The 26,704-nt window shown below is 42.4% G+C and overlaps 1 protein-coding gene across 3 annotated transcripts in view; it reads right to left on the reverse strand.

Annotated features, from left to right (window-relative positions):
• PLPP1 (phospholipid phosphatase 1) overlaps positions 1-26,294 on the reverse strand; it is a 131,030-nt gene extending 104,736 nt beyond the window's left edge. Inside the window, exons 1-2 of one of the 3 annotated variants that reach the window (XM_048851594.2) lie at positions 19,672-19,789; positions 2,834-2,988 (exon numbers count right to left, since the gene is read on the reverse strand). In XM_048851594.2, coding sequence (XP_048707551.1) covers positions 2,834-2,988; positions 19,672-19,777 — 261 coding nt within the window. In that variant the 5' untranslated portion in view covers positions 19,778-19,789. Of the gene's footprint in view, positions 1-2,833; positions 2,989-19,671; positions 19,790-25,986 lie in introns of those variants that run through there. The other 2 variants (XM_048851595.2, XM_075128473.1) reach the window with 2 other exon arrangements.
• Positions 26,295-26,704: the final 410 nt, after the last annotated feature.

The following is a 26,704-nucleotide window of genomic DNA, read 5'->3' on the forward strand; positions in this document are numbered from 1 at the left end:
GTGTGTGGACTAATTATCCACGTCAGTGGCATTCTATAAAGTGCCAAACTAATTATACAGAAGAATCAATCGGTTGACTTCACAAACAAATAAATCCAGTGACTCAGTTGGAAATTTGTAAACAGATTTAGTGACCTTAATCTGATATGAAGTAGCTAAGGCGTGTTCAGAAAGGTTTTCCCTTGCATATCCTACAAAGGAACACAGTGTATGCTCTCAGTCTGAAGTTCTGGCTTTAAGTCCATGTTTTTACTGAAAAATCCTGAGAATCTCTTCATTTGAGTTGTTCAAATACAATACTATTCTTTTTTTGGGCATAATTCCTTATGCTAGTTAAATTATTTGTGTAGAAGGTGTCAGGCAGCATATACAAACGTCAAGGTCAGGCTTTCCGTTTGCCTTACCAAAGAGCTGGAGTATTAACATAGTAATGTCATGAGCCCTTGAAGCAATGGAAAAAACACAAGAGCACTGAAAGCCAAGAATTAGGGAGCTTGCACTAAGTCCTCTGAAGCTGATCCGAGTATTGGTTTCAGGAAGCAGGTTTGTAATAAGTCAACAAAATCTTTGCAGTTAAGGATATTTCAGGCACTCAATCTAAAAAGCAGTATATGGGTGTATATATTTCTCCTTAATTAAACGTTACAAAAAGTCCTATGTAACCTAGCTGTCACAGGAGGCTCAAACATGGCTCTGCCTATCTGAAAGGCAAAAAAGTTTACGTCTAAATAAGCTTGGGATGGAGAGACCATTTTTAGTTTATTGGGTTTTTTTAAAGTTGAAGTCTAAAAGATAAGGAGATGTTTTATATTATTGTGTATATTTTACATTTTTCAGATACTAACTTTTGTTGCACTTAAAAAATGTGCAAGTAATCTAATAGACATGTCTGAAACTGCACAGAGATATGTAATTACCATGTTCACCTGTGCCAATGCCCAGTGGATGATTTCACAACTGTGCCTGAAAAACTTAATATTTATTGGCCAGTTTACAGTAGGCTTCCTTAAAACTTGACAAAGCCTGCATCTTTGTGAGAGTGCTGAAATATTACACTTTTCTTTGCAAAAGAGCATGATGAAAGTATATAAGATCATCAAGTTTCACCTTGATTATGGAGATGGAAATTCAGTTTAAAATATGAAATTTGGAATTCACAGAGTAAGACCAAAAACAGCAAATTAATATATTGGTTTTTGTGAGCTTTATGTTAGGTAGTTCCCACCCTGAAACATTTATAGAGCTTTTGTTTAACTATTTTTATGGCATTTTTGTCTATTTTCAGAAGGCAGTCATAAGGTCTAGCTTTTTAACTGTACAATACGCAATACAGTGCTGCTAAAACAGTGATCATGCATAAACAGTATCTGTTATGCATTCAAAATATACACAGGTTGCATAGATTCATAGGTTTCTGACATTTGCTTTAAATGGTTACCTCCCTCCCTGGAATTCTTCAGAAGATACTACACACTGACTAATTTAGCACCTGGAGTCTTAGCAAGTTGCTACATGATTAAAAGACTAGTAGAGACCAAGAATGTTTCTAACAGGATTTGATCAGCACCAAAACATTTTGAAGCCAAAGTCTACTCCAAACTAGGCATGTTTTGGGCATGCCGCCTTTAATCTTGGCCCTAGCCAAGATAGTGTGTAATACACCTCCACCCCAATAACACGCAGTCCTTGGGAGCCAAAAAAAAAAATCTTACTGCTTTATAGGTGAAACCGCGTTATATTGAACTTGCTTTGGCCTCGAGCATTTCTGTTATTAATAGTCAGCAAATCGTTTTTGTTAGAACTAACATGGAGTATGCAGTACCCCCCCCGCTCCTTGTCCCCCGACTACCCCTTCCAGAGACCCCACCCCCATCTAAGCCCCCCTGCTCCTTCCTTGTCCCCTGACCACCCCCTGCAGAGACACCCCCGTCCCTAATCACCCCCAGGACTCCATGCCCTACCCAACCCCCCTGCTCCCTGTCCCCTGACCATCCCCGCCCCCGAGACCCTCTGCCCCTTATCCAAGCCCTCAGCCCCAGCCCAGCACCCTTAGCACGCTGCTCAGAGCAGCGTGTCAGAGCCAGACACGCTGATCCGCCGGAGCACGCAGCCCCACCCCCGAGAGCGCTGCTTTACCGCTTTATATCCGAATTCATATTATATCGGGTCGCGTTACATCAGGGCAGAGGTGTATAGTTAAAAACCCAGTTCAGAGTCAAATTGTTCCTTATTAACTCGTGGGTATCACAGCACCCAGTCCCTTTTCTGCAAGACATCTGCATCTAAGTCTCACTGCAGTCAGACTCTGAAGGATCCAAGAATTTATCACATGTATCTTTTGGCCTATGAAAAAAGTTAACCTCTGCAGACAACGTACAGTATAAGCGGAGCCCCTCACAAACTGAGGGTTCTATAACAAGAGACATATAGCATTTCAATTATTTACAATTGACCTTGCAGTCTGTTCAGAACAGACGTACAAAGAGAATTTCCAGAAGCACTGCAAAATACAACACTTTACATTAACATACATAAGCCAAACTTCAGTTTACTTCTGATAAGTAACAATCAGAAGTTATCGGCCACCTACAGGTTTCGATAACTTTAAGAAAAGGTCATGGAGTCACTAAGCTGAAGTGAAATCTGGAAGTTATTTTAGTTACTACAGCAATCAACAAAAATATAGGGCTATATAAATATTTAAATTTCTCCGGTACGTTTATTCTCCCTCTAGGTCCAAATCAGTGTCACAAGGATGACCTATTCGAACCCTCTTAAGTCTTCCCCCCCCCCACACACACACACACAGATGGCTAGAAATTCAGCTACTTACAGAGAAAATGGGCAGGGTGAACCCCACTGCATAGAGGACAGTGGATGTGACGGTACTGTCATGGAATGGATACTTGATGCTGTCATCATTACAGAAAAAGCCTCTCTGATATGGCTTTATTTTGGCCAAGTTTAGAACACCAAGGGGTAAGCCAGCTGTTGGGGGAAGGGAAAAAAGACACAGATGGTTAAATTAAAATTCACTTTATCAGGCATGGAGAAAGCTTCAGAACAACATGCAAACCTTAAGTTTCCCTTGAGTCAGTGCAGGATATTAATATCATGCAATGCACACACTTGCCCAACCCTTGCTATAAGCCAACGTAAAGGCTGCCTCTTAGTTAGGGACAACACAATGTCACCTGCCAACAACTGCAGAAATTGGAGGGAGGTAAAGGAGTTCAAAGTTTTGGGGTTTTTTTAATTGATGAAAACATTGCCAGGCACTGAGCCAAGTTCTAGCCTACGAAACTGATGTGCCACTCAACTCCAATTTTAGTTAACAAGAATACTGGAGGGCAGAATATGGCCCCATTATTCTTTTTTAAAATGGCATTGACCTTTCATTGAATGAACAGAGTGTAGAACATTTAAATATCTCATTAAAAATTTGAGTTCTGAAGTCAAAAGGAAGGAGAACCTTTCAAACTTTTTTTTGGAGAAGGGAAAAGTAAGAAGGGACCAAGTCTCATGAAGAAAAAAAAGTTCTGAAATGGGAAGAGGAGAGGAATTTCAAAGACACAGTCAGGAAACTGGACATCCTGAATGGAATAAGCTAAATTTATAAATTTTTTTTGAAATATTGTGACAAAAAACTTGCTTGCCTCATTTTATATAATTATTGTAGGCTTTAAATAGGAAATGCAGAAAGTGAATAGGTTATGGCCCTTTATATTTAGAACTCTTCCAGTAGTAATCTCACCAATTGAATAATATATCATTTCTAAAATGTAGCTGTAAGCCCAATAGCCAAATATTCATAACCTTTTTATGTGAAGAGAATATTTACATTAATCCCCTTACCATCGGGACTTTCAGGGCTGGCTTAACAGAGAGCTGGTTTACAAAAATGGATTTCTACTGAAAGATTGACAATTTCTCTGCAGTATCTACAAGTCTGGATACAACTTTCACACAAAGCAGAACAGAGAGAGCAAAGGACATGCCTTTACTGGCTAAAGAGCCATTTGAATCAGTGATAACAAACTACTCCAGTAGTGTTACTGAACGTTAGCTGTGCTAACGGACACAAATTTGTAGAGATATTAATTCCCATTGAAGATTCATATCAATAGTTGTTTGTTAACCTGTGTCCATTCCTTAATGCCCAATTTGATTTTCTTCCACCCTCTTCAATTAATAAATTTGTAAAGTTTCAAGAAATCCTGTCAAAAGCTCTCCACTCCTAAATGTCAGACTGACTAATTCAGAGACCAAAGATGGAGGTGGGCAAAAGCTACACACTGGAATAGAAATCTCTACAAATAAGAGTCTCAAAAGGTCCAGATCCAAACCAGCCCTGCATTTTTCGTTCCGCATCATAGCCAAAACCAGATGGGACCGATGTTTTAGTACAGAAAAGACCCAAATCTTGTGAAGGAAGCTCAGAGTTCAGCACCTTCAGACTTTAAGTCTGATCCTGATTCACCCCACATCCTAGCCTAAACCTATTTCAGATCCAAAGCACCACCTCATTGATTCATCTCTGAACGACATCTCTCCTCAAGTTAAACAGTGCATTTCCTTCAAAAGCCTTTACACAGGACTTTTAAAGCACAGAGAGACTCAGAACTCCTTTTTCAGCTGAGAAGTCCAGTCTTCCATATTTTTGTTTATATAGCAGCAAAAGGAAATTCAAACACTTGCCAGTAAGTAAAATACTTTAACTTAGAATGGGTTCAAAATCTTAGCCCTAGAGAACTTATAATTCAAAATATTGAAGAGGACAGTGCATTGAACAAAGTCAAAGAGGCATGTGCCCATTACCACCACCAAGCTTCACAGAAAAAGGGACCAATTTTTTTTTAAATGATTTTGAAAGAGAAGAAACAGGATAAAAAGACAACGCTAAGGCACAGATTAATAAGTAGGAGCAGAGGAATAGTCAGACAAATGGCACAGAAAGGTTGTGATATTCAGAGGCTTTTGCAACCTGAAATAGGGGAACATAATTCAGTGTGGTGGGAGAGGAGTACAACCTTGACATCAATGTTTGCGAATTCATGCAACAGACCTTCAAATTGCAGTTCATTTGATTTTCACAACACTTCAGAGAGTCTTTGTTTTTGAAAACCCACATCTGCCTGGATTCATTCATTAAGATTGTATATGCTCACCAAAAACATAGATACCTTAAACTATATTTATACAGATATCTACCAAACTTCTTTTTTTAAGTTTCTATTTGTTTTCTACCAACTGATTTCTTGACTTTCTCTAGTATCTCCGCATTGTGCGATTCATATAATTAAAACAGCTCTCACCGAACTCATTTTTTCCAGATTCTAAAGCAGCTAACATTCTATTCAATAATCCACTAGTCACCTTATCAATATAGAAATATAACTGGTACTCCCCATGTTAAGTTGCCTGTTAGGCACTCATCTCTTTGTGGTCCCTTTCATCCTCAAGACGGCTCCAGTTTCAAAGTTTTGATCTAGAGTTCTCAGTGTGTTGTAGTTCTCTTCCAGACACCTTCAACTTTCAGAGACAAGACACCTTCCTTTCTGTATCCTTGTCGAGCCCCTCATCTAGCAGAATTACAAAGTGGTACGCACAACAGACTTCTGATCACAGCAAGTGTTTAAAATAGATTAGATTTGGAAGGATTAGATTTTTATCTGTGTCTGTGAGCATCAGTTTCACCACACACACACACAACCTATTTCTATAGATAAGAAAATTTACAGCTAGGCAGAATAAGAAAAATGATGCTTGAGAATTTAGAGTTTGATGTCTGGATATTTACTACATTTATTTTGGAACGTGATATTGACAATTTGTGTTTTGATTGTTATAAACCTTTCCTTTCTTGAATCTCAACATCTGTCATTAAATAAATTGTCTGACCCCCATATTGTCCCAACTTTTTGCAACTAAACATTTCCAAAGTGCATGATAAAATAAAAAATGCATAAGAACAAACATGGATAGTATCCATGTAAATTACTGTTTTTTTAAAAAAAATCGATTTCAGCTAAGCCTATTTATTAGTTATATCCAGACAACTAGAGAGCTTCCTTAAGTGAAATTCAAAGTTTCAAGTCTCCTTCTATAGGAGATGCTGAGAAAGGGGCATCAGGTCTGGCCTTGCAGAACTGGAATAGGAGGCGAGTCAGCCAGATTTTGTTCATCTCCTGCCTCATCTCCAGCTATTTCAAGCCCCCTCAAGTCTAGTCCAAATCACAGGGGACCCTAATTCCAATAGAGGTCAACTTTGATAACAGCTTAGTTATTAAATACCTAGTTCTATCTTTAGAAAATTTTAGATCACAAAAAGCAGTGGAGCATACACCCAGTAAGATGGCATCTGCTAAAATAAGCCTCTTTTGCTGCTACAAGAAAAGCCTGTCTTTTCTCCTCCTCTTATTCTTTATATAATGGTGTATTACTTGTATTCCAGCAGCACCAAGAGTAAACCAAGTACTGCACACACCTGCAGACGCAGATGTACTCTTCAGGGCAAAAACTACCAGTTTATCCAACCTCTGTTTCCCTCCAGCCAGGAAAAACAGTCAATAGACAAATAATGTTCATTCAGAAAAAAAGAAGAGTTAATCAATTCCTAATAAAGCCCACTAAGGCATCCCCAACCAGAGTGGGCTCAGATTAGGGTTGCCAACTCTCCAGGATTGTCCTGGAGTCTCCAGGAATTAAAAATTAATCTTGAATTGAAGATTACATGTGATGAAGCCTCCAGGCATATGTCCAACCAAAATTGGAAACCCTAGGTCAGATGCATGCCACCCACACTACACTGGCACCGTGACAATGCTCCATATTTCAGTCATATGTAGCCCCTTGGGCTACATGAGAATTAGAAGTTTCTTAGAAAAGTCTTTACTCCACGTACAGCTGCCATCTTCAAGTTTCCTGGCTGTGCAACGTGAGTATCTTGTATTACTCATCTAAAACAAAAGGAAGAGGCTGCAGCTGTCTCTTATTGCAGCCCAGCATTATATACCTTCTGTTAACTGATTGTTCTTCCTTATTTTAGAGAGATTATGACAGAATATAAAGTTAAATACAGGCACTAACTTTGTTTAACATAGTTTCAATAAGATAAGACAAAGTGATTATTACTGTCATAGCAGTTACGTAATGGACCCTGAACTGGGGGTAAAGGACAAAGGCATTACTGTACTGTTCTAAGAACAGTCACAGTTCAAGATAAGAAAAAAAAAGTTCTCCTCACTTTATTTAAAAACAAAACTACGAGTTACTCTTTTGGTTTGGTGACACTTGTATCTTTGAAGAAGCATCATCAAGAACTTAATCTCAGATTTTAAGTCTAATTTCCTTACTCATGTTGCCAATATTAAAATTGACTATGTTAAGAGTCTAGCTTACTTCTAATTATGCTGTTACTTACCCTTCTCTCTCCCCTTTCCTCAGTTTGAGTAGTCAGAAAACTATTGTAGCTCTTTCAGTCTTAGCCATCACTGATTTCACTTCTTGGTTCTCACATACTAGACACGCTATAGTATTTGGCTTGCAAACATTGTAGGAGAATGTTCTGGACACACACACACACACACTCTTTGTTTAACTGAACCCGAAACAAAAGTAGTTTTAGGCACACAAGTTTCATATCTGGGCCGCAGTCATATACTCATGTGCACTTGTTTTATTCCCAAAAATAAAGTTATGCATATGCACACTACTCACAGCACCACAGCATAAAGTTAAGCACATAAGTATGTTCCTGAAACTCTTACTCTTCTTGTCTAACAGAAAAAAGAAATTGGCTGTAACCAAAAATGGCATAGGCCCCCTAAATTTAAGAAGAAACTAAAACAGTTTATTTTAACTTCAAAACTGAAAACTTTGTAGGAACCTAATGAAATATTGTAAGTTAACAAAACTTGGGAATGGGGAACCTGAATATGAGAAGTCAAACAGAGTAATATTTGGCAGGCTCTGGGGTGGGGTGTAGAATGGGACTCTGGGCTGGAGCATGGGGTTGGGGTGCAAGGGGAGTTAGGGCTCCAGCTGGGGGTGAAGGGTTTGAGGTGTAGGAGGGTGCTAGGATCAAGGGGTCAGAGGGCAGGAGGGGAATCAGGGCTGGGGCACGTGGTTGGGGCGTGGGAGGGATGCAAGCTCTGGGCAGCGCTTTCCTCAGACAGCTCCTGGAAGCAGCAGCATATCCCCCCGTCTGGCTCCTATGCAGAGGCGCAGCCAGGCAGCTCTGCACGCTGCCCTGTCCGCAGGCACCACCCCCACATCTCCCATTGGCTGTGGTTCCTGGCCAATGGGAGCTGCGAAGCTAACATTTGGGGTGGGGACAGTGCGCGGAGCCACCTGGCTATGCCCATGCCTAGGAGCCAGAGGGTGGACAGGCTGCTGCTTCCAGGAGTCATGCAGAGCCAAGGGAGGCAGGGAGCCTGCCTTAGCCCCACTGCAACGCCGACCGGACTTAACAGCCCAGTCAGTGGTGCTTCCACTCTGACCGTGTTCTGGTTGAAAACTGGACACCTGGCAACCCTACCTTTGTGCAATGTGGAGAAAGGCAGCTAGTGACCGGAAGGTGAGGCTGGAAGCCAGCCTCTCTTTGACACTATCTCCTAAACCCTATGACTCACCCTTTGCTCCCCTCCAAGCTAGCCAGCAGAAGAGGCAACAGATATCAGGTCCAGGAAAAAGCTCTCTAAACTAGCTTCTTATACCACAAGACTATTAACTCTGGAAGATTGTCTGAGAGTCTGGGAAGTCATTCTGACACTGAAGTGAATATGGGGCTTCACCAAAGGGATACCCAGAATATAGTTTTATTAACTATAGTGATTTGCCATTTAGGATTAAAATCTGCTTTTACTCAGAAATGTGTTATAGCTGGCTGAAATGCTATAGTATTCCCCATAGACAAGAACTTTATTTGACAGGAAACAGCATTAGGCTCCACCAGTGTTCAAAACTAGAGCTGACCAAAAAGGAGGAAACCCTTTCCACAAAAAACTTGTGTTTTTGAGAAAGTTTCATCCTGAAAAGCAAGGACATCAAAAGTGGAAATGTTCACATTTCAAGAAAGATTTCACTGCAGAAAACACTAAATTTTACAGTTTTCCAGCTGCCCTCGGGGTTTTGTCAATTTCACTTGTGCTTTCAGGCCAGCTGCTAGAGAACTCAGCTACTCTGCCCCTCACTTCTCAGCTGGGGGAAGCAGAGCCAGAGCACCCTGCTGTGTTTCGACAAAAGTTTAGTGGAACCTCTACAAGATTCCCTGAAACATTTTGTTCTACCAAATCAGCATTTTCCAACAAAACTTAGTTTTACTGGAGGATTTCCAATCAGCTCTTTTCACAACCCCTTCATTAGGCTTACAAATTTGAAGGTTTCTTTTGTAATTAGATTTTACTACATAAGATATAACGTTCTATTTCAAGAGCATTTTTGTTGCTCAATAAGGGGGAACGGTTCCAATTCTTTAAGAGCATCATGGGGGGGGGGGGGGGGACACACCCAGTGACAGGATTTTTTTTTCCTAGTTTATTATTTGCAACTAAGTATAGACTTTAAAAACTGTCTTTGATGCGTCTTTCCTCAAAACCAGGAGGATATACTATATCTATACATAGTTATCAAGCACTGATATAGATTACCCTACATTTATTCCAATTCTTAGCTTTTGTGTTGCTATGTAAAAAAAAATGCATTATTCATCATTTTCTATTTAAAAGAGGATTAATTTTTTTACTTGTGATTTGTCTCTAGCTCTATTTGGGAGGAAATTAAAATGCACAAAAACAGCATTTTAAAAGTTGGTTGTTTTCTTTTGATTAGTTAAATAAGGCTACCTTAAATCTGCTGGATACATAAGAAAAAAAGGCATCAAAAAGTTATCAAAACACGTTTGTCATTTATTAACCAATACAAGTATTATCAGCAAGTCAGGAATTGGATTGTTTGTCACCCTCTCAAAGTCTTAGAATTAGTAGATCTCATCCTCTCACACCGATATTTTATTCACAGACAGCATGACAAAACTTTCTAGTTTTTCAACTTTGAATGAATGAATCATTGACTAAACTAGCTAAATAAACTGAAATGAAGAAAATATTCTCTCTGCACTTGCAAAAAGGCTAATACTGTAAAAAAAAAATTTAAAAAAAAGCTGTTTTAGTACTTCAACAAACTCTAGTTCCAGGTCCTTAGCCAGTGGCTTCCAGAAGTTTATTGGTCTTAATTTCTTTTTTAAAAAGTTGGCAGTAAACAGATACAAATTAAAAAATTCAAAAAAATTAAGCAAAGTGATTAATAGATTAGAGTAAGTTTTGGCCTTAACAGAGGTTGCCATAATTTCAAACAGGTTTATGTATTAAAAATCCTAATATAAAAAACATTGTTTTTATCCAGTCTGTGTAATATAAGTGGATTGCCATTTTTTCAAATCCACACCCGTATCTTCCTTCAACTTGTCTTTAAACTAAAAATGCCACACATGCTAATTCCTAGAGTTATGCTGGAGTGCTGGTATTCTTGCTTCACAAAAATCATGTCACTATCACTCAGGCAGGTTACACCGCTTCATACAAGGTGTCTCCAACAGAATGCTATTCATTAGCAAAGCTTAGGGCTTTTACAGGTCACATTCTTAACTCCTAGAATTATACTGTGACCTATCCCAGCACTCAGCTAAACATTCCATCACAGACTGTATAACCATAAAAAGAATAGGAGTACTCGTGGCACCTTAGAACCTAACAAATTTATTTGAGCATAAGCTTTTGTGGGCTACAGCCCACTTCATCGGATGCATGCAGTGGAAAATACAGTAGGAAAATTTTATACACAGAGAACATGAAACAATGGGTGTTACCATGCACACTATAGTGACAGTGATCAGTTAAGGTGAGCTATTACGAGCAGGTGAGAAAAACACCTTTTGTAGTGATAATCAAGATGGGCCATTTCCAGCAGTTGACAAGAACGTGTGAGGAACAGTGGGGGCGGGAATAAACATGGGGAAATAGTTTTACTTTGTGTAATGACACATTCACTCCTAGTCTTTATTCAAGCCTATGTTAATGGTGTCCAGTTTGCAAATTAATTCCAATTCAGCAGTCTCTCGTTGGAGTCTGTTTTTGAAGTTTTTTTTGTTGTAATATTGAGACTTTTAGGTCTGTAATCAAGTGACCAGAGAGATTGAAGTGTTCTCCAACTGGTTTTTGAACGTTATAATTCTTGACATCTGATTTGTGTCCATTTATTCTTTTACGTAGAGACTGTTGGTTTGGCCGATGTACATGGCAGAGGGGCATTGCTGGCACATAATGGCATATAGGTTCTCAGGATTCAAGCTACAGTGAAAATGGAGTTTTCCCTATAAACTATGCAAATATATAAGTGTTGTACAAACATTCCTATAAGATAATGAAAGGATGGATTCTGTGGGAAGAGAGTGCCCAGGACTATTAAAAATTCAATTTGGCAAACAGTGGGAGTTTTGCAACAGCTAATCAGAATCCTATGGCCAGCAAAGAAACTAAGTCAAGTCAGATTCACATTGTTGAGGAAAGTCAGTGGGCAGCTGCCACCAAGAAAGGTGCTGCAACTATTCACTTCAGGGAAGACCACCTCAAAAACACCACACAGTTGGAGGAGTAGAGGTAGTAGAGCCCACTTACCTGCCCCCCCTTACCCAGAGCAGCCCGGAGGCTGGCACAAAGCATAGACCAATAGAGAGAAAGGACAGACAGAACTGCTTAGAGGTTCTGCAATGACTGGAAGAGAGAAGAGACAAAGCTCCTTGAAACAGAAGGGGGAGAGAGGTGCTTAGAATTTGTCAAAACACCTAGTAGCTGAACAGAGGCAGATACAGAAGGTGGAGACCAATGCACCCTCTCTATTCCCAGCAGTGAGGAGTGAGCAAAGGGAGAAAAAACTGGGCTGCTTGCCAGAAGGCTGCCCCTGGACCTCACTAGCAGGTTCCCTTTACCTTGTCTTTCATATTTATACCTGGCTAGTAGATCTTTCCTGCCCTGACTGTAAGTGCCTAAGATTGTTAGCTGAAGCATTTTTTAATACTATCATGTTTATATCAACCTAATGGTTCTGATACTGTAATTTTAAAAAGCCTTCTGGCAAACAGAGAGGGTACACATTTGATTAAAACTATACTAACTATAATAAAACTGAGCTAACATTTCTTCCTGTTCCTTTTGTACTGTTTGCAACTTTTTTTATTTGTGAGAACATGCTAATAACTTGCTGGGTGGCTGAGGAGGAATAAGATTAAGAAGAGTAAGAACCACAATGCTCTTTAATAGCCACCCCGCTGGCCCAGCCTGGTGTGATACTGATGGCAACTCAAAGAGGAAGTCATTTACTGTGCCATTCCTGCTGGATAAGGATGGCTGTGGCTGCTCAGGAGCACAGAAGTGAGAAGGGGAAAGGATTTGTCCTCTGGCTTGGAGGAGCCTGTACATAGACATTCTTGGGGCTGGGGGTGCGAAGGGGGGGGGTGGATTTCTGCTTAAATCATGTATTGTAAGGACTCGTTTATCATCTCACTGCCAATTAAGGTTAGCTCTATTAAATAAGAGATTCTCATTTATTATCTACATTAGCCACCCCACTTAAAAACAAATTACACATAACATCTTTGAAGAATGACAGGTTTCAGAGGAACAGCCGTGTTAGTCTGTATTCGCAAAAAGAAAAGGAGTACTTGTGGCACCTTAGAGACTAACCAATTTATTTGAGCATGAGCTTTCGTGAGCCACAGCTCACTTATGAAGTGAGCTGTGGCTCACGAAAGCTCATGCTCAAATAAATTGGTTAGTCTCTAAGGTGCCACAAGTACTCCTTTTCTTTTTGCGAACATCTTTGAAGTGCCTTATAAACATGAGCTAATCTTAACCACCCCTGTTTTAAGTATGCAAACAAGTACAATTTGAGTTTTACAGACTGTTTTCAGATCTGAAAACAGATTTCAGAGTAACAGCCGTGTTAGTCTGTATTCTCAAAAAGAAAAGGAGTACTTGTGGCACCTTAGAGACGAACCAATTTATTTGAGCGTAAGCTTTCATGAGCTACAGCTCACTTCATTGCATCCGATGAAGTGAGCTGTAGCTCACGAAAGCTTATGCTCAAATAAATTGGTTAGTCTCTAAGGTGCCACAAGTACTCTTTTTCTTTTAGAGAGAAGAGAGGCAGTGACAGGTCAGTGGCCTGATTTTCAGAGTTGCTGAGTACCTGTAAATACTACTGACCTCCACCTGTACATTCTGCTGCAAATATTCAGCACATACATTAGAGTAATTGATTTTACCACAGAAGTACAGGTAGGAATATACAGTGAAATTGAATCTGGCTGCACCAGCGTGATCACTTCAAAATTTAAAAAATTTATTAAAAAGGAAATCAACCTTGTCATTTCAGATTTTGTAGCTGTCCAGCCCACTCATATCTAGCCATCCCTATTTCCAAAAAGGAAACAGGCTGTCAAACAGGTGGAAAAATTCTGCAGCTACAATCAGATTTTCTGTTTAAAAGTCTGTGTGTAAAATTAATCTAGTGATTCAGGTTTTATTCAAAGCTTGTCAGGTTACATGGTTTGAACATTTCCCCACCCCAAGCTAGTATACATTAGACTGCAACTGCTGAAAGTAATTTCAAAGTCAATGACCATGAACTCTGTACACATGACTGATTTTTAACTATGGAAAGATGCAAAGGTTCTCCTTTCCTGAGCAGCTTAGTAAGAATGTAACACAGCAGTGTTCTACTTAAACGAACAAGGTTCTTAACAGATCCAGGTTATATGATGGCAGTGTTAGAGAAACTCCAGGTTTTCCATAACACACTACACAGTCCCCAAGACCATGCCATTTTTCCATACTGTATCACAATAGCATGCATCAGAATATGAATAAGAGAACTATTTTAATAATCAGGGCCAGGCCTTCTCTTGGCAAACTGGAGTTTTCATAACTTATAACTGTTTCCAGAGCACACCAGTAGTGTCTTTAAACTGTCATTATTACACTGTTTGAAAATAAATGTGCATTAAAACGCAGTTTAAGTAATTAAACATAGTATGTGTTTTTGAAAAAATATTTCTACTTTTGAATCCGGACAAGTTTGTTCAGAGTTAGTTTAAAAGTAATAAGCCTAGATAAAGTAATAAGCCTTTATGTAACACTGTCACATTTGAGTACACAAAATGATTCTACGATACGCTCAGATACATCTCTTATCTAACTTTTCTCAGCTTGTATCTGTATGAGTAAGAAGGAAGCTAGGTGATCTAGGGAAGTAAGTGCTTAGACACCACAATATTTCGTGTGTGTAGAGGTATTATCTGCCCTGTTGAAGATTATAATAGAACCATTAGCTATATACAGATCAACAACTGCCTTGCCATATATTTTAGGTGTCTGTAATTAAGAACTTTCCCTTTGAGAAGAAAGTTCCATTTCCAAAGCTGATGTGACCACAGATCTAAGAGGAGAATAAGAGGTGACGGAGTCCTGAGTCTGAACGAAATTCTGATTTTAATACAGGTCACAGAAAGACCTGTAATGGTGAAAGCAAATAATGTGTGTAATGGGGAGGATGGAAGGAGAAGTGGACTACTGCCTATTTTGTGGGTGCTTCTGTATATGTAAGAAGTCTGAAAGATTAATTTTAACTAGAAAAAAGGAAAAATAATCAGGTCTTTTTTTATACGATTCTGTGGTAACTGGGGAACCTCATGAAATGATATCACAGGAGGCTGAAAGCTAAGCCAAAGAAAAAAAGAAGGGGAAACATTTTTACTCAGCCTGCCTAAAACATTTTAAATTAATATCCATTTGATCCCAGTACCTGCTGTCACTTGGTATAAAGGATGTCAGTTAAAGAACTGACATTAAACTCTTACAGCTTAACTGGAGGGGTACAGTGAATGTTGGAGGCCCACAGAACAGCTTCAAGAAAAACTACCAAAGAACAAACCTTTGCTGATTTTTCTATGTCAAGAAGAAGACGACTATCTATATGATAAAGCAGCACAAGGGGCACAAAACTTAATTTTTCTACATCTTTTGTAGGTCATTTTTAAAAGTATCTTGATTTCAAAGGCTAATCTCTTCAATGACTTACGCAGCTCAAAAGTTTAATATTTAAAAAAAATTAAATACAAGTGACAGCATTTAACTAGTTTTCAGATAAATATTAATTAGAGAAGTTAACCAGAGTGGAACCCAAGCAATGGTAATAAAGTAATTCAGCATTCAGGTTGGAAAGCAGTTATAATCAAATGGTGAGCTCATTCCCTGTCATCCCGGAAGAATGGCTAGGTCTCCCATGAGTAGGTCTGCAGTAGGAGGAAACAGCATAGCCACAATGAAAAGGGGCCAGTTTCTGCACTAGGACTGCATAAGTGTTTCTGAAGTGATACCTGAGCACAGTTACACACACACACACCCCTATCACTAAGAACATATGCAGACACTGGGAGTATAAGCACGCCCCAAATCCTTAAGGGCGTTTCCTGCTTTAGATCATTAACTGTCAAAAGTTAGACCAAAAAGAAGAAGATGATAGACAGACAGAACAATAAAACCTCGCTCAAAGAGCCAGCCTTCACCGCCCTAAAAAAGGGCACAAAAGTAATATCCCATAGGGCAGGGGTAAGCAAACTTTTTGGCCCAAGGGCCACATCTGGATATGGAAATTGTATGGCAGACCATGAACGCTCACAAAATTGGGGGTTGGCTGCAGGAGGGTGTAAGGGCTCTGGCTGGGAGTGTGAGCTCTGGGGTGAGGCTAGGAATGAGGGCTCTGAGGTACAGGAGGGTCCTCCAGGCTGGGACTGAGGGGTTCAGAAAGCAGGAGGGGGATCAGGGCTGCGGTAGGGGCACAGGAGGGGGTCAGGGCACAGGTTCCACGCAACACTTACCTCAAGCAGCTCCTGGAAGCAGTGGCATGTCCCTCCTCTGGCTCCTATGCAGAGATGTGGCCAGGCAGCTCTGTGCACTGCCCCCGGAGCTCCCATTGGCCATGGTTCCCGGCCAATGGGAGCTACAAGGGCAGTGCTTGCGGTGGCAGCAGCATGCAGAGCCCCCTGGCTGCCCCTAAGAGTAGGAGCCAGAGGGGAGACATGCTGCTGCTTCCAGGAGTCGTGCAGAGCCACAGCATGCAGGGAGTGGGGCAAGCCCCTGACCTCGCTCCCTGGCAGGAGCTCGAGGGCCGGATTAAAACATCTACAGGGCCAGATGCAGTCCCCAGGCCATAGTTTGCCCACCCCTGCTATAGGGGGTTACTATATCCTCTTATTACAATTTACAAACATCTCCCCCCGTTCAGGATCCTTGCAGTTATGTTTTGGTTTTATGCTGCAAGTTTATTCTGTGGTTAGAACTGCAGCCACACATCAGTTAATACATAGTAGTTGCAATGCTGTGGTCATGTAACAATGTATCCCAAGAAGCTAAAGTATATTTTAAGAGAGTCCGGTTTCTCTCCCACAGCACCACTGTGATATCTTCATGTTAATCTCACAGGGCCCAGTCTTGCTCCCTCTGAAGTCAAGCAGGAGATTTGCCATTGATGTCAGCAGGAGTAGGACAGGTGATGGTGAAAAAGTTTATATTAGGGTTTCTGTGCTTCACGACAGGTTCTAAATAGACTGTACAGAATTGGCAAAACTGGGAGTTCTCTTTTAATCTTACACTGACGCCTGACATCCAGACAATTACTGTTTAAAAGTCTACTGAAGTCAGTATTTTCCACTGACTTCAACAGGCTTTGGATGAGGCCCAAACTTACTTTATTGAAGCAGACTCCCAGCAAAGAGGGGGAAGCCCCCCCTTTTTTAAAAAAAAGGGACAATTAAAAGCAGGTTGGATGGAGCACTCAAGACCATACAGAAGGGAACAAACCACACTGGCAGATCAAGAGGATGGACTGCTTGTACTTACGGGTCTTTACCATCTCTGACTTCTATAAGTAGAGTCTAGAATTCTAACATACCCTGCTAATTGATTACTTTTTATTGAGGCTTTTGTGAACTTAACAATCCTTTGTGGCTAGTAGGGAATTTTCAGACTTTTGTAACTATATATTGTGTTCTTCCAGTCACACACTTTTGATAGCTGGTTTCACATATTTGGTCCAGCTGAACTAAACCTGAAGACATTCTTCCCACCTCCACCCATAAGTGCTGCCAACAGTCATGTGCTTGGGGGGCTGAGGGAGGGCAGCAAAAACCCTCCATGTTGTTTGCCCAATGTAAAGGGTCTCCTTAGTCAGTTGCTCTGTAACTGATTGTGTAAGAGAACCTCTTTTACTTTCCTTTGACTATCTTATTTGATCTCCACCCTTCCCCTCCCCCCTGCAACCACCTAATATAGGTAATATGTTTACCGATCAATTGAACTGTTCACCTGCATCTTCATACATTGTTCCAAGGACAGAATGATAAAATTTTAAAATTTAATCCATCAGGAGCCATGGGGAATATGGAGAACTACCCTAAAATATAGGTAGCGCAGAGAAAAAAGTTTTCCCTGCAGGTAAACAAGTATAGCAAATACACTGAATACAGTTTGAACTGCAGCTACTAAAACCCAGTTGCTTCCATCTAAAACATAAGAGCCAGACCAGTGGCTTAAGACAATGGCTACTAACTAGTAAATGCTAGATTAAGACTAACTCTGGATTTTTGCTTCCTAATATGGCAGAAATGATAGCTTCTGCGTTGGGTGGATCACGTGACATTGTACAAAGTGAACGGAGTTTTTTGGGTGCTGTTCTTGGCAGTAAAAACATTCCGGGATTAGGAAAAACAAAAACAGGGTTAGGAAAAAGCCTTGCTGTTTTGGTCAGACACCTGTACTCTCAGAAGATCTTAGAAGAGAGTGTTTCTCTCACGTGCGCTGTAACTAATTTGAAGACACTTTCAGCTGACTCTGTGAAGGTTCAACAACAATTTGTATTCTAGAAGTTTAACATCCAAATGATGAGAAAGTTGGAAGTGGTACCAACAGTATGTCTGTGAGTCACAAGAAGTCAACATAGAGGTGGCAAGGCTGGTGAACTACAGTACTCAGGAACTGCAAAACCACACAGAAATAGGCATTGTTTGATCAGCACTGACACCTCAATTGTCATTTAAGCTTTGCCTTCATTGAGGCTATATCTACGATACACACACTGGCAGCTGCATGTAAGACATGTGTAGTTACATGCCACAACTGTGTCCACACTGCAGCATGTAGCTCAGGGGTGGGCAAACTACAGCCCGCAAGCCGGATTTGGCCCGTCAGCCGTTTTAATCTGGCCCTCAAACTCCTGCTGGGGAGGAGAGTCTGAGGCTTGCCGTGCTCCAGCCAGGAAGCAGGGTCGGAGGCCACTCTACGCAGCTCCCGGAAGAAGCTGCATGGCCCCCCTCTAGCACCTGTGCATAGGGGCAGCCAGGGGGCTCTGCTTTGCATGCTGCCCCTGCCCCATGCTGCCCCCACGGCTCCCACTGGCCAGGATCCATGGCCAATGGGAGCTGCATGGGCAGTGCTTAGGCACAGGGCAGTGTGCAGAGTGTAGGAGGTGGAGAAGGGACATGCCACTGTTTCTGGGAGCTGCTTGAGGTAAGCGCTGCCCAGAATCTCCACCCCGAGCCTCCTCCCACACCCCAACCCCCTGCCCAAGCCCTGATCCCTTTCCCACCCTCCAAACCCCTCGATCCCAACCCAGAGCATCCCAAACCCCTCACCCCCAGCACCCCATACCTCCACCCCAGCCCAAAGCTCCCCCTGCACCCTAAACTCCTCATTTCTTGCCACACCCCAAAGCCTGCACCCCCAACCAGACTCCTCACCCCCTCCCACACCCCAACCCCAATTTTGTGAGCATTCATGGCCCGTCATACAATTTCTATTCCCAGATGTGGCCCTCAGGCCAAAAAGTTTGCACACCCCTGGTGTAGCTACACATCAGTGAAATACTTCAGTGGTGAGGGAGGAGACAGAGCAGAGCAAGAAACAAAAAACAAAAACAAAAACAGAGCAGCAGCAGCTTGCTGCTACTGGAGCCTCTCTCTACAGCAGGGAAGGGCTCCAGCAGCACGGAGCTGCTGGAGCCTTTCCCTGCAACCTCCCCATTTCCAGACCCTCCCCTCGCACTGGGGGAGTCTTTCTGCAGAAGGGAAAGGCTCCAGCAGCACAGGAGCAGCAGGACACTATGCTGCTAAAAATAGCAGTGTAGACAGAAAGCAATGCTTGGGATAGTAGAAAGTGTCTAGGGCAGGGGTGGGCAAACTTTTTGCCCCGAGGGCCACAATAGGGTGGCAAAACTGTATAGAGGACCAGGTAGGGAAGGCTGTGCCTCCCCAACAGCCTGGCCCCCCACCTCCTGCCCCCTGGCTGCCCCCCTCAGAACCCTTGCCCCATCCAACCCCCCCCTGCTCCTTGTCCCCTCACCACCCCCTCCTGGGACCCCCTGCCCCTATCCACCCCCCCGAATCCCACGCCCTATCCAACCCCCCTGCTCCCTGACAGGCCCCCCAGGACCTATGCCTATCTACCACCCCCCACAGAATCTCTGCCCCATCCAACTGCCCCCTGCTCCCTGTCTCCTGACTGCCCCCCCGGGACCTCCCACCTCTTATCCAACCCCCTGGCCCCAACCACCTTACCATACCGTTCAGAACAGCATGTCTGGCAACCACGCTGCCCAGCCAGAGCCAGACACACTGCCACTCTGCTCGGCAGGAGCGTGCAACCCTGCTGCCCAGAGTGCTGCCCATGCAGCGGCGTGGCTGCGGGGGAGGGGAGACGGGAGGGGAGACAGCAGGGGAGGGGCCAGGGGCCAGCTTCCCCAGCCGGGAACTCAAGGACTAGGCAGGAGGGGCCCGTGGGCCATAGTTTCCCACCTCTGCCCCACCCAGAGGTGAAGAGAGATACTGGTCCACATTTGTTCCATACAAATTATAACACAATGCTCTATGTGATCCAATACTCTTCTGCAAGTTTCACAATTCCATCCATCACTTTTAATAGATTTAAATCGGTTTCATTTTTAAGATAACAGAAAGTCAGCATTCTCTTACCTTATCTGAAGTATTTACTAAATTTAAACACAAAAGCATAATTATAGTCAGTCGTGTTCTCTTTGGAAGACAAGAGCTTTCTCCCCCCTCCCCCGTTAATCAACAGTGACTAAGTGATATTTGTATGTTATTGCTTCAGCCACACTGCACCAGCTTTATGAGAGGTGGACAAGATGATCTGCGCTATAAAAGAAACTCATCTTTTTCCATGTACACTACACAATTCAAGAAAAGTTATTTACAAAGGTTGACGATTACCTATCATTTAAGGAGGAAGTAAAATATCTAGTTAGATTTCAGAGTAGCAGCTATGTCAGTACCTTTTGCGAATACAGACTCCTTTTCTTTTTATCTAGTTAGAAGAGTATACATCTAACAGCGTCACAGGTGTTTCATCAACAATGTTAAGACATCAGTAGTGTCAATTCGTCATCAACAGGAAGAAGAAAAAAATTCTATTTCCTCATAGCTTACAGCTTTATTGTACTTACAGCCAGGGATTTCTACCCCACAACTGTGAAGTCAATAGTTTATTCTGTATGGGTTAAGTAACAGATTGAACAACCAAAAAAAATCAAAGCCCTTAAACTGCTGAATTTGTTCACCTTCCTCAGTACGAAGTCAGCACATCTTGTAGGCAAATGTCATGTTTTTTTACCTGTGGGCCCAGAGTGCAAATAACTACAGTCTTCAAGGAAGACATGAGTCAGGAAATAAGAAGCCCTGTAATTAATACAAGTTTGTCTAATTAGAAAATCAGTTTCTATGTGACTTTGGCACCCAGTGTTACTTGTAAGGGTGTTGCATTTTCACTCTGTCTTTTTTGTATTAGACTGTATATTCTTTGGGGCAAGGACTGCATCTTACTATCTCGTAGTCATTGTGTTCCTCTATTGTAATCTAAATAATATATAAGTGAGGGCTCAACTGCAAGATACCTTGACAACCTATACACACATTTCTCCATTAGAAAAGAGGGGTATTCTTGACTGTGCAGGAAGAAGAGGTAGTCTGTAGTTCAGACCACCTGTTTTTTCTAGGGTAGAAAAAAATATTTCATAGTAAACAGAAATATACAGCACAATCACCTTGAAAACAGGCTATTGCCAACAGTCTTGCAGACCAGTATAGAAAACACTACAGGAAAAAAGACACTCGCTCAAGATACAGTGAAATTCTAATCTAATCATTTTGTAGAAGACTCCAAAAAGAAAGAAAGTTTATATATGAAAATCTTAGCAGACCCCCTCCTGCCCCCAAATAGAGTAACAACCTTTTTCATGATAGCATATCAAAATTTGAGGTTGGTCCCAGATTCTGGCTGATCTATCAAGCTAGAAGTGTTTTGAATGACACTGCTAAGGAAGGTTTCCCCTGCTATATCAGACACTCCTCAGTTGTCACATTCATGAAATATTAAGCTCAATCTCCAGTAGGGACCTATGGATCTCTTCAGTCTCACAGGCACACAGATCATTTGAGTAGCACAGAGTGAGACTCAAGGATGTTTGGAGAACTAGAAGCATTTCATATCAGACAGGAGTTTTCCCTCAGAAGTGTAAATATCTTTCATGAAGACCTGGAGCTAAAGACACAGTCTCCATAATACACTGAACTAAAATCAGGTGCTCTTCCCAGGGACTCACTCACTCAAGACAGACCTTCTAGCACCAAAGTCTATTCATGTCCTGCACCCTTCTTGTATATACTAAGCCATTCCCTAATTTTACAAATAGTACAGCCCACATGTCTGAACAAATTAGAGATGACCTGAAGAAGAGCTCTGTATAGGTGAGAGATACAAGCTTTCATGCAAACAGAAGTCGATCCAATAAAAGATATCACGCCGTCCACCTCATCTGTCAGGTTTTGTCAATGCATTTAAGCCTGCAGGTGTGGAACAATTCTCTTCATGTGACACACTGGCCACATTTCCCCCACCCCCCAATCTTGTTAACTAGCTTAAGCGAAGGAAGATGTGTTTGTAGAAGAGAGTCCAATTCAGGAAGGCACCTAAGTGCGTTCTTTTCTCATTCATGGGCCACACAGGAGCTCACTTGATTAATAATAATTAGTATTGCCTAGGAACCTCAGTGCTAACTACTGCACACAGAACAAAGACAGTGCCTACCCCAAAGAGCTTACAGTCCAAGTAAAACTGATGCATGCAGACAGATGGGGTAGAAGTATAAGGAAACAAAATGAGACAGCATTGGTCAGCTGGATTAGGCTATTGTGTTAGCACATCGACAGCCTAGCTGTTGTCAAGTTTTCTGTAGGCTTCATGGCAAAGGAGAATTTTAAGGAGCATTTTGAAAGAAAATAATGAGTCAGTTTTGAAGATGTTTACAAGAAGCTTCTCCCAAACATGAGGGGCAGCATGGGAGAAAGCATGAAGGTGATGATGCTGTGAGCCAGAGGTACAGGCCAACCTTTTGATTAGATATTGAACGAGAGAGAATAGGTAGGGTGAGGCTAGAATGTGAAGGACCTTGAAAATGAAGACAAGTAGCTTATGTTTGATGCCATGAGAAGCAAGCACAGTAAGGAAAGTAACTGAAAGACTTCCCTGACAGATTGTATTCCTTAAATGGACAACCTACCCTACTTCTCAATTACTGAGGGACAATCTCCACTCATTGATATATTTTGCTTTCCACAACCAAATCTCTGTACAGCTTATCATGAGTGATATACTCAAATACTTGGATGCTAATATCTAAACTGTATTCTTAAATGTATTCACCTAAATTTGGGTTATTGCCGATTATGTACTCTATGTATCATATGACTTAAAAACAAACACTGTATTTGTGAATAATCTAAGCACTATACTCAGATGTACAGACACTCTTTTCTCAACTTATGTATTACATAATTTTTTTAACTTTAGCTTTAATAAAAATTTTAAATCTGTTTTTATCAAAAGGTGAACCAGTGGAGGGATTCAAAGAGAAGAATGGTTTCAGAGTAGCAGCCGTGTTAGTCTGTATTCGCAAAAAGAAAAGGAGTACTTATGGCACCTTAGAGACTAACAAATTTATTTGAGCATAAGCTTTCGTGAATGCATCCGATGAAGGGAGCTTATGCTCAAATAAATTTGTTAGTCTCTAAGGTGCCACAAGTACTCCTTTTCTTAAGGAGAAGAATGACAGAGTCAAAATAACAGGGTAGGAAAATGATCTTTGCAGCAACATTCTGAATGGAAATGAGCACAGAAAATTGATTTAACCAAAGACAGAGAAAGAGACACTGCAGTAATCAATGTGAGGAAAGCCTAGATGAGAAGTTTAGCTATGTGGATATATTCAAATGGCCATATTTTAGGGAAGTTATGCACAAATATCTGCAAGACTTTGATATAACCTCGGTGAGAGAGCCTAGAAAGATGTCTGAGTCCAGGCCTGAGTAACAGGCAGAATGGTAGCACTGTCCACAGTGATCAAGAAAAGAGATATTGGGGAGGAGAAGGCAGCTAAAACAGAACTTTTAGTCTACGTTAAGTTTGAACTGACAGACATCTATCCATAAGGGGAGGTCAGAGGAACAGGCTCAGATTTTAATAGTACCCATCACTGAAAATTTAAGGTTCATGTAATTTTTTTGGTCACTTTCCCTTAATTTTAAACTTGCTGTGAGTGCTTATATATTTTACATATTTTAAATTAAAGAAAATTTTACTCTGTCTTGAATTTAAAATGTAAGTGTAATGCTAAATACTTGACCCATTAAAAAGGCATTTAAAAATTCCAATATAAAATTAAGACTTAACTGCTTGAAAGACCACAAAAAAGGTATCAAATTTAATATAGCGAGGCTGTTAAAAATATTCTGCTAAATTTTGTAACTGATCACAACTTGCAGCCATTTGGCTACATGGAGCCAAATCTGCTTTCCAATAGTGTCCTATTGATGTTGATGTATTATGATGACTAATGGAGCATTTCAGAATAGAATTTAATTTAATTTTTGTGGGTGTTTTTGTGGGTTTTTTGTTTTGTTTTTTTTAAAAGATAGACAGTACTTCACTCCTTCGAGTTCCCTCTGGCTGCAGGTAAGGAATGTTACAGTTCCAAATTGGCCAGTCAGGACCAAATTATAATCTGACTCAACCACTTTGGCAGTATATCACTGTATACACGGATGAGATGGTTGCATGCTTGAGGCCATTTTGGAAATGTCTTCAGTGCATGCATATGTACTTTTGTTTTGTTTTTTAAAGTGAGTGATCATTAGATGCAGATCTAGATATAAATGATGAAAGGAGGGTTGTTCCAAATTGACATTAAATATTCCACTGTATTTATTATTTTTGTTAAAATTAAATTGATTCTTCAGCAAGATCACATCTATGCTTCCTTTTTAAGGTCCAAGGGGGGGGGAGAGGAGATTTGTCTTTTGGATCAACTGAAGGATGTTTTCACCTACAGCCCAAAGACCAGACATGTAATCCTCGCAGCAGTATGACAAGGTTTTGATGACATGACACTAAAACCGTCAATTAGCCTTTATACCATTTATACCAACAGTGAAGCTGCACTATTATTGAAAGATGGATACTAATGCCAGGGAAGTCACACTAAATGCTGTTAACAGTTTTAATGGGGCAGCGGCATGCTAGACAGTAGACATTACTAAGTTGTAGTGAAAGAACTTGTAAACCCTTAAACATTCCTATTAGTCTCCACCAAGTCCAATACTGACATCTGCTTATGAAAGAAGATGCTACATCACCACCAGCATGCTGCTGAGATTACGAGTTATACGTAGAATTCCATCCATTTACTTGTATCAGCTTTTACTAAAAAGTAGCTTTCCTATTACTAGCTATGTAAATTGGGGGTTACCTTTACAAGTGCCTAGGGTTAGAGAGTGGAGAACATTGACAACAACCAGATGCTCTAATCATCAGGAATTTGTTTGATCAGGGTTTATTGTATATTTCATCTGCTGCATCATTATTACCATGTACCATCCTTCATGTCACAAAAACAAAGAACAAAACACATTTTCCAACTAGCCCTCTTGTTGATTTTTCTGCAGAAGAAAGTGGGCTACCTAAACCAAGGAGAAAAGGAAAAACAAATCTCCAAACGACACAGCCTAGGAAATACAGAAGTTCCCTGAGCTGTAACAAGAATAGGTTTGCTACTCATTGACTGACAAAGCAGATGGAAAATAAAAACCTGAAAAAGGTTAGAGACCTGGAAGAGGTTGAGAGAGTAGATTTGCATCACATTACACAAGACAAAATTAGTAAGGTTTAGCCTTCTAGAAATAAACGCTCATTTCCTATTCATCACCACTGTCTCAAGCTGGTCAACTACATTAAAATACCTAGGCAAAGAAAGGAACAAAATCGTAGTGAACCTCAAACACCTACAGAAAAATAGCCCAAGTAATCTGCTTTCAGGTGGAACCGACTGCCAGGACAGCCCCCTCCAATGCTTCACTTCGGCTGGTAACGAACCGCGGTGGGTCTATATACAGTACGTGCTTCTGGTTTAGAGCCATTAACTGCGTTAGCCAGCTGCTGATCCTCCTGATTTGGGGCAGTCACAGCGACCAGGTTTCTCCAGGTGAAGGGGAAGGGAGGGCGAGAGGCGCCCAGTCGCTCTGGGGAGGAGGGAGAAGACAGCGGGCGGTGAAGGGATGAAAGGGGACGGGAGAGCAGCGGAAGCAGTTCGCCGGAGAAGGCTGCCCCCGTGCTGGCAGCTGGAGCAGCCTCCTTCCCAGGGGAGGACAGACAGCCCGTGATTAGCGTGTGGCCCGCACCGCGAGCCGAGCGGAGCCCTGCCGCAGCCAGCCGCGCACCCCACACCGCGGCAGGGAGGGTGCCAAGCCCCGCGCAGCCCGGGGGACAGCAAGCGAGGCAGAGCGAGGCACCGAAGCGGCCGGGGACGTACCCAGCACCACGCAGACTACATCCAGGAACACGAAGGGCAGCCGCGCCTTGTCAAACATCCTGCCAGCCCGGGGCGCCGGCGAAGGCTGCTGCGCTGCGAGGGGCGCGGGCTCCGGCGGGGCTCGGTGCCTGGGGGTAGCGGGAGGGGCTCTGCCGCATCCAGTCAGCGCCCCGGGGCGAAGCGTTGCAGCCAACGGCGCCTGGCACTCGCCGCTGCTAATGCCGCCACTGCGACTCCCACTCGGGCTGCGGCTTTAAGGAAGGGGCGGTCCCGGGTCGGGCTGCGGCGCGCGTGCGGCCGCCCCTGTGCAGACGTTCCACTCCGGCACCGCGCAACGGCCGGCCAATCGCCTCGCTCCGCAGCGCGCTACGTGTCCCCGCCCCGGCGACCGAGATTCATGGCCCGCCCCCTGGCAGGGAGCCGCCCTCACCTTCCGCGGCAGCCCCGCCCCCTGGCGGCCAGGAGAGAAGGCGGCAGTTGGCTGTGAGCCCTCAGTTCCCGCCGCGCGGTGGGGGCGCCAGCGCGTGCCGCCCGCGCCTCGGCGGCCGCCCAGCTGGGCCAGGCCCCAGAGAGCCTGGGGTGAGGGTACTGCCCGAGCTGGCTGCGTGGTCACCGCGGGGAAGAGGGGGCAGAATGGCCTGTAACCCCAGACATTGCTCCCCTCTTGAACCCAGGAGTCCAGGGTCTCTGGAGTCCTCTGCTGGCAGCGAGTAGCTGT

The sequence above is a fragment of the Caretta caretta genome, chromosome 5, assembly GCF_965140235.1.
Source record: "Caretta caretta isolate rCarCar2 chromosome 5, rCarCar1.hap1, whole genome shotgun sequence".
In the NCBI taxonomy this organism is placed as follows: domain Eukaryota; kingdom Metazoa; phylum Chordata; order Testudines; family Cheloniidae; genus Caretta; species Caretta caretta.